Consider the following 9006-nt stretch of genomic DNA (forward strand, 5'->3'; position numbering starts at 1 on the left):
TGAATGGTTTGCCTTGGATTCGAACTGAGATCATTCTGTCATTTTGGAGATTGTATCCCAGTACTGCTTTTCCTATTCTTTTATTGACTATGAAGACTACTCCATTTCTTCTGAGGGATTCTTGCCCGCAGTAGTATACCTGATGGTCATCTGAATTAAATTCACCCATTCCTGTCCATTTTAGTTCACTGATTCCTAAGATGTCGATGTTCAGTCTTGTCATCTCTTGTTTGACCACATCCAACTGGCCTTGATTCATGGATCTTACCTTCCAGGTTCCTATGGAGTATAGATCTTTGCAGCATCGGACTTTCCTTTCACCACCAGATACATCGGCAACTGAGTGCCCTTTCACCTTTGACCCAGTTGCTTCATTCCTTCTGGTGCTACTAGTACTAGCCCTCTGCTATTCTCCATTAGCATATTGGACACCTTCCGACCTGAGGGGCTCATCTTCTGGCGTCATATCTTTTTGCCTTTTGGTACGCTCCCATGGGGTTTGCATGGCAAACATACTGGAGTGGGTTGCCATTTCCTTCTCCAGTGGATCATGTTTTGTCAGAGCTCTCTGCTATGACCTGTCCGCCTTGGGTGACCCTGCACGGCATAGCTCATAGCTTCATTGAGCTACGCAAGCCCCTTTGCCACAACAAGGAGATCCATGAAGGAGATTATATTTACACTTTACAAATATTTCAATAAAGTAATTTCCCTATGAAAATTTGCATGTGTTTGAACATAACATTTAAGCTATATTGTATGGTTAATTTAATTTCTCCCAAGCAAATATTTCAGTTCAAATATTTTGTAGCTACAGAGAAAATGTTTGATATATTTATACTGCACATCAGTTCGACATGGATTGCATTTTATTAGCTATATTGTGTTCTTATTGAGAGTGAATTTCTGATGGGGAATAAGAATAACCTGCTAAATCAGATAACATAATTTAGAGCATTATTTTCCAGAAAACCAAAATCATTGGTGGATATGTAGTTTATCAGGATCATCTACGTTCAGCATTACCTTGAATAATCCTAATAGTTTGTACTTGGTACACACAAGGAGAACAGCTTAACAACTCAGCCTGTTATGGTCAGACTAGGCTACAAAGTTCCATAGCATGAGCAACAATAGTTAATATTTTACAAGCACAGGATGTCATTTCCATCTCAACTTAATCATGCAGGCAGCTACTCCATTACTAATTCTCAAATGCCTGTGCTTATTGCTGCATTTATAACTAAATAGTTGATACTATCACTTCATAGCAGATAGAAATGTTTTTTCTACAGCGTATCATGTGTCGCATGCTGTGGGCTTCAGTACTGCTGATGAACACAGCAATACTAAACCTGATATCCTGTCTTCTTTCAAAGAAATAAGAAGGCAATGGCATGAAGTGGTGTCTGAATCTGTTTTTCTCTTCCCTCCTTATCTTTAATGACCTTCACATTCTAAGCCTGTGGATGGGAGCTGTTCTGTGGGATAAACATCTATAAGTTGCTCTGGAATTTATTTTCACCTGAAGAGTTGGCAAATACACTTTAAATAACCAAAGAACAGTAGAGTTGGAAGGGGCCAAGAGGCCCCTGGGGCCAATTTTGCTCAGTGCAGGCCTCCAAGTTCAACCTTCCCTCTCAGATGGCTGTCTAGCGGCACCCTGAATGTCTCTAGTGTGGGATAGCCCACAACCTCTCTAGGAAATTGGTTCCATTGTTGTACTGCTCTAACAGTCAGGGAGTTCTTCCTGATGTTCAGCTGGAAATGGGCTTCCTGAAACTTGAGCTTGTTATTCTGTGACCTGTGCTCTGGGATGATTGAGAAGAGATCTGGCTTTCCACTTTGTGACAACTTTTCAAGTACTTCAAGAGTGCTATCATATCTACCCTCAGTCTTCTCTTCTCAAGGCTAAAAGAATGGCCAGTTATTTCAAACACTCCTCACAGGGTTTTGTTTCCAGTCCCTGGATCATCCCTGTTGCCCTCCTCTATACCCCTTCCAGCTTGTTGGCATCCTTCTTAAAATATGGTGTCCAGAATTGCTGCAGTACTCCAGAAGAGGCCTAACCAGTGCTGAGTAAGGAACTAATATTTCACATAATGTGGAAATGAAACTTATATTAATGCAGTCCAAAATGCTTATATGGCTCAAAAACAGTCCATTTAAATTTGTCAGAGGCCCTTCTTCATGTACCCCCACCACCTGCAGTTAGTCTGTGTTCTTTTCTTTGCCAGGAACCAAACTGTGGTATGTGGTCTTGAGGCATTTTCATTGTCATTGCTATATAGTAGGCACAAGGGAAATTCTGCACTAAGTATTTTAATGTTATTTCATGGTACTTTATTATATTTGGTCTCTCTTTTAATTGATTTGTTGTGTTAAATTCATTTTTACTAACGCTTTGCTTTTATTTTCTACTCTTTAAAAAAAACTGGTTAGCTACCCTTGAGATCAATGAAAAAGACTGGATATACATTCCTAATATAAATAAAAAAATAAAGCAAGCAAGCAAGCTTGTTTTCTAGTGGGGTTTTTTCCTCTTAAAAACCTGTTCTCAATTCCAAATTTTTCAGTTTAATAGTGTGAGTTTAATATTGACTCATGAAAGAGTATCAAAAATCAACTACCACAGCACAGTTATTTCAGCTGAGTTTGCAAAATAATGGAAAATTACTTTTCTACTTGTTGTTAGGCAAGGGCAAGGATAAGAAAGCTAACAATTTAACAATGTACCTGAAAGTATTTTAAAATAAAAGCTGATTTTCTAATTATCTTAATTCTTTGGCATAATGATTTACATCAATTCTCTTTCCCACCCCCACAAATTACTACAATTACTGCTCCTTGAATAGAGACTAAAGTATCAAATATACTGTGTTCACACTACAAAATTATGTTCCACAAATGAAGACAACCTCAAAAGACTGATCTTGATAGATCATCTACAAGAAAGCATGAAAAACAATGGGATTAAGTAAAGGCTACCTAGACTGTGTTTGGGATTTTACTTCTGACAAGTTTCAAAAGAGGTTATCACTCTTAAAAAATTAATAGTACTGATCTAAATCATTCAGATTTTACACAAAACCAATAATTCATTTTGAAGTCTATAGCTTTTGCATTAAATATTATTCCAGAGCTGTTCAAGAACAAAGGAGGGCCAAGTCAAGCCTCTTATCTTAAATCTCTATAAAGGTGTTATGCGACTGTTGAAAAGTCAGGAAGCACTCTTCATAGTTACAAGTTGTCTGCTTGGGTAAGCTCATTTAAAAAATGGGAAAACCATACACTATATCCAACAGTAAACTTTATTTTATTTACCAGCAATTTAATGAGTGAAAAGCAGCCATGGCCTTCCTAAATCTGCACCTATATGACAATCATACTAAAATTTCACAATTACAGAATCTCTTGGTGTGAGTGATTAATTATGAAGAACAAAACTAAGGCACTGTGTCTCATCTGCCACTGCAGTATCTGCAATATGCCACAGATTTCCAAATGTTGAGGGCATTCAACACAGCTATCATACCTACAGAGTGATTTCCCTGCAGCATTTGGGCAGCCAAAAAATAGAATAGAGAAATAGGATACTGCTATGGCCTATCATGACAATTACTGTGTATTCTGGGTTTGTGTGTTAACATTCAAAAGCCTCATTAAAGAGTATTTGAGAGAAAGTATACTTTATCTGGATTAGTATAATTCAAAACCTTTTGTGACTCAGCATCATTTCCATTTGTTTATTTTGAATATGTCTATATGTTTCCTGTTGATACTGTCCATAGGGTTTTCATGGCAAGGATACTGGAGTGGGTTGCCATTTCATTCTCCAGTGGATCACCTTTTGTCAGAGCTCTCTGCTATGACCTGAACGTCTTGGGTGCCCCTGCACGGCATAGCCCATAGCTTCATTGCACTACACAAGCCCCTTTGCCACAGCAAGGCAGTGATCCATGAAGGGGTGTGAATGGCTGTGAAAGCTGAATCATAAGGAAGGCTGAGCACCAAAGAAGTGGGGCCTTTGAATTGTGGTGCTGGAGGAGACTCCTGCAAGTCCCTTGGACTGCAAGGAGATCAAGCCAGTCAGTCTTAGAGGAGATCAACCCTGACTGCTCTTTAGAAGACCAGATATGAAAGATGAAACTCAAATACTTTGGCCACCTAATCAGAAGGAAGGACTCACTGGAGAAGACCCTAATGCTGGGAACAACTGATGACAAAAGAAGGGGACGGCAGAGGATGAGGTGGCTAGAGGAGTCACTGAAGCAGTTGGTGTGAGTTTAGGTGGGCTCCAGGGGATGGTGGAGGATAGGAGAGCCTGGAGGAATGCTGTCCATGAGGTCGCAATGGGTCGGGCATGACTTCGTGAATAACATAACATATGTTTCCTATGGAGAAATGTTTATCTAAATACAGACAGACCCTGTCAAATATGGTAAATATTCAACCATGCTGCTTTGAGTCACAGGACATTTTGGTTCTATACTGTAAGCAAACATGAGATCCTATTTCCGGAGAAGTTTCATAATGAGAATGACAGAGCATTCATTGAAACAAACTCCTTTAAAAACCATGTGTAATCTGAACTGCTTCCAAATGAGCAACTGCAGAAAGAATGTAAACATAACCAGCACCATTGCAAGTGCCAATAATAGGTATTATAGCTATACATGTCTTATCACAAAAAGAAGTTTATACCTGAATATATTGACAAATATGGAGTATAAAAGAAAAAGTGGCAGGAGAGTTTCACTAGTTATTTCAGTGTTCACTACTCCAGGCATGGTGTGGGGGTCCCAAAAGCTGCCCCAGAGAACCAGTCCTGATGTGGTCTTCTGTCATTCATTGCCCCCTTCTCAATGGAGCCCTCCAGAAAAACTAGATGCTGGCTAGCATGTGGGTTGACAGTTGATAAAAGCACCTGGAACAAGGTATTCCAAGCAATTTTCAGAATTATGATGCTGAATAACAACAACCCCAAAGGGGATAAAAATCTAGAGGCTCTCTCGCCCTCCGTCCTGCACTCCCCCACCCCGAAAAAGCACACAGCGCCTCCCGTTCCAGTTTACTCACTCATGTTCTGCTACATCAGGCAAATAGGCTGCATCTTCTTGGGAGGGATGAGCCATGAAAACAACATCTAGATCATCGAAAGCCCCAGCTTTGATTAACTCTATCTTGCCTCCTCCATCCTCCTCAGCGGGAGTGCCGAGCACCGTGACCTGAAAGCACAAGGTTACCAGCGGTCAGGCTCCTGAAAAACAACAGGCGAAGGAGAGCCCCAGGAGACCCGCGGCGCGGAAGCCGGTTCATCCGGGTCAGGCGGCGGGGGAGAAAGAGCCCCCTTCAGGGAAGCATCCAGGCGGTTTTCCCGAAGAACCACCTTCGAAAGCGCAGAATAGGCCCCACATAGAGGGAAAGGGAGCAGGGGGTGCCCGGAGGACGGGGGAGCAGCCTCTCTCCCGGGCCTGGCCTCACCTGGACTGCAGGAGCCTGTCGGGCGGGTCCGGCAGCGGAGCTCTGGCGAATGTTCTCTAGGGCGCCCTTCAGGCCCAGGGCGGCCCCGGCGCCCACCTCGGCGATAAGGTTGTGGCCGCAGGCGTGACCGATGCCGGGCAGGGCGTCGTACTCGCATAAGAAGCCCACGCGGATCGGAGGCAGCACCTGGCCAGCTTCGCCGGGGATCCCGTCCCACTGCCAGTCCGCCCGGAAGGCCGTCTCCAGCTTGTAGTTGCGCTGCACCGACCACGCCGCCGCCGGCGAGGTGGGCGAGGGGCAGCCGGCGAAGAAGCGAGTCATGGCGGCGTGAGCATGACGCTCCTCGTAGGCCAGCTCCGGCCGGCTCCAGATCTCCCGGCTCAGCTCGGCCAGGCGCTCCGACGACGCCTCGATGCACTCGGCTGCTCGCCGCTTCAGCTCCTCCAGGCGCGCCGCCAACGCGGGCACCTCCACAGCCTCATTTGGCCTCATCGAAAAAAAATCAGAATAACGGAAGGACCCAACAACCCGAAAAGAGCCGTTTGTTCCCTCCGCTGAGACAAGGTGACAAACGACACCCCCGAGGAAGAAAATAAGCAACCAGCAACACTATCCTCTGCAGCCACGAGCGACTGTCTAAAACGCGCGCCGTCTGAGCCGCTTATATAGCCTCGGTTAGCGGCCTGAGCAGGACTTCTCCCTCTGTTGCTTGCTGGGAAATGTAGTTTCTCTTCTCTAACGCTCTGTTAATTGTTCTTCTGAACGCAGCGGGACTTCGCAGGCTCCGGTGTTGACGTGACCCGGCCAGGCAGTGCTAAAAGAAATCGCTTGGCCTTTGAAAAAGCAAATATGTTGGCAGGCAAAGGGATTGTTGTTTGTCAGCGCGGCTAGACCCAGATTGTTCGCACAACACTTGAACAACAGGGAGCTGTTTGTTGCTCATAGGTATATCGGCTTTAAGCCGAACCAAGAACACCAAAACCGAATTCTACCTATTTTTCCGATACTTGCTTTTAAGAGGTTACTCTTTCAACTGCAAGGACAAAATTTATATACTTCCTGACTAGGAACATTATTTATGTTACGGTTTTTGTTGCTCTACAGGAGAAATTTATGTTATACCTGTAACTAGTTTTGGAAAACAATACAAACAACAGAACAGAGAAAATATATATCATTTCAAAACTCTTGGAGAAAAACAGGTAGTAGACATTTATGTATGCTTAAATAACTTAGGTGAACTCCGGGAGATGGTGAACGACAGGAGAGCATGGAGGAATGTTGTCCATGGGGTCGTGATGGGTTGGACATGACTTCATGATTATCATAACAAATAACTAAGGCTGCCCTGCTAATGACACTTAACTGGGGGCAAGTGCCATAGAACTCAGTGGGAATTACTTCAGGGTACACACACACAGGATTGCACTCTTAAGTGGGCAAGTTTTCTTAGAAATAAGGATCACTGAGTTCAGAGAACTCCCAGGTAAATGTCTATAGATTGCAGCCTTAGTAATGAAATTTGCAGCTGTTAGTCTGATCAGGTTTATCTTACATGTAGCAAGTCAGTGTATTTTTATCAAGTGTATTGCATCAAATAAACACCTGTATTTTTGCACTAGTGGGTGTTTGGAGTTTTGTAACTTCCAATTGGTCTACAAGAACTACCATCTGTTGAGGTCACAAGGCCTCGGAGATCAAGTTTAATACAGCCCTCACAAGTCTCATAAAGTATTTGGTGTGCATGGCTTAATCTGTTCATAGCAAAAAGCTTTTGGTGTGAGTTTAAAATAGAAGTGCCCACTTATGTCCCCAAGGATGTTTTAAGCTTGCGAAAGTGGACCAGGAAGATGAGTGAATAACAAGTGGCTGTTGAATGAAGCTGGCCAGTTGCAGCACATGTAAATGACCACCACATTTTTCTACCAAAAATCTAACTAATGCTTGATTGGGATGGGCAACTTGTGGCCTTCTATATATATTAGCCTACAGCATCTAGGCAACATAGTCAATGGTGTGGGATCATGGGAGCTGCAGACCAAAACATACGGAGAGTCACAAGTTATGTAATCCATTAAATCAATATTCACTGCATTCTTTTATCTTCATGTTCCTCCAGGCCTATGGTTTGTCACACATTCTTGGGAGCTTGCATGAAGTTCCATAAGCATAGCCTTTCCCATTGTTATTGAACTTCCTACTTTCTCAATCTCAGAAGTTTCCATTTTCATGATCATCCCACACCATCAGAGCAGCTTTGGGTGCTTTAAGATGAGGCTATAAGGGAATTACCAGCACCATTTATGGAATATTAATTTCTGTGTGGGTTTGAACACAGTATCACCTTCTACTTCTAACTCTCCCATGATTACTTTCCCCCACTGTAGAATTTTCTTTCTACAAAAAGTCCATTAAGGAGAACAAAGTGGAATAGCTGCACAAAGTCTTTGGACTAGTAGTGCTAGGAAACCTCCATTTAGAAGAACCCTTAGCAGCTAAGGAAGCTTCCCTTAACAGAGCAAAGCCATGGTTAGTCCAGGATCTGTTACAAGTACTAAATGTCGTCTGTTCCTTTCTGTCATTATTTGCTTCCAGCAATGCTCCATGTCATAAGTTCATTAGCTGCCAGTTGCAGATACAGTATGAAACATGTTTGGCAGTTTCAGTGTTGTAGATCAGTGGTTTTCAGTATATCATGCACACTACTTTGGGTAACTAAAGTTTATTATTATGTCAGCAGTTTTCAGTACCACTTTTTCCTTCTTCAATTGAAAAAAATGTAAAGGAAGTGCATCTTTAAATTTTTAGAAGCTTTGCATTTTCACATATTCTATAATGAACATTACATTAAATTTGCTTTAATCCCTTCCTTTCAAATATTCATGTCAAATACTGCCCCTGGTGTAGCAAATTTGGTAGTGGATGTGGTGGCACAGCAGGGACGATAATTAGGGCTGGGAGGGGGCTACCTGCAGCTCACAGATTGTGCGCTGTGCTTTAGAGTTCTCTCAAGGCAGAGCCTGTGCAATGTCCGGAAGCCCGTGATAGCCAAAGGGTGCTAAGTTCCCTGTCAACACAGATCCGTGTTGCCATCTGAATGAATGTGCCACTGATAATGCAAGAGAGCAAGCAGAGAGGCAAAGGCCAGGGCGCGGAGGTGGCAGTGGACAATTTTTTCACAGCTGCTTTTATAGTATCTACCGTATTTTTCGCTCTATAAGACGCACTCCCCCCCCCCCCAAAAGTAAGGGGAAATGTCTGTGCGTCTTATAGAGCGAATGTGTGTGCCTGACGCCCGGGATGCTGCTGGCCGCCTGCACCATGTGGCACCACCTGGCCGGCACGTGCTTGGCACGCCCTGCTCCGCCCCCCCGGCACAGGTGAGAGCTGTGCCACTCGGGGAGCAGTGCGGAGGAGGAGGAGCCGCGGGCTTTAACCCACCAGCCGCATGGAGAGACGGACTGCTCACCCCCACCGCCTGGGAAGACCTGCTGCCGCACTGCCCGGAAGACCACTGCCGGC

At 43.8% G+C, this 9006-nt stretch overlaps 1 protein-coding gene across 2 annotated transcripts in view; it reads right to left on the minus strand.

The window, feature by feature from the left end:
* Positions 1-6123, minus strand: part of PM20D2 (peptidase M20 domain containing 2) — a 31435-nt gene extending 25312 nt beyond the window's left edge. The window contains exons 1-2 of one of the 2 annotated variants that reach the window (XM_044427750.1): positions 5485-6119; positions 5080-5228 (exon numbers count right to left, since the gene is read on the minus strand). In XM_044427750.1, the coding sequence (XP_044283685.1) occupies positions 5080-5228; positions 5485-5976 (641 nt within the window). In that variant the 5' untranslated portion in view covers positions 5977-6119. Of the gene's footprint in view, positions 1-5079; positions 5229-5484 lie in introns of both variants that reach the window. The other variant, XM_044427758.1, reaches the window with a different exon arrangement.
* Between the last annotated feature and the right edge of the window lie 2883 nt (positions 6124-9006).

This window comes from Varanus komodoensis, unplaced genomic scaffold, assembly GCF_004798865.1.
Source record: "Varanus komodoensis strain SLA01 unplaced genomic scaffold, ASM479886v1 scaffold1, whole genome shotgun sequence".
In the NCBI taxonomy this organism is placed as follows: domain Eukaryota; kingdom Metazoa; phylum Chordata; class Lepidosauria; order Squamata; family Varanidae; genus Varanus; species Varanus komodoensis.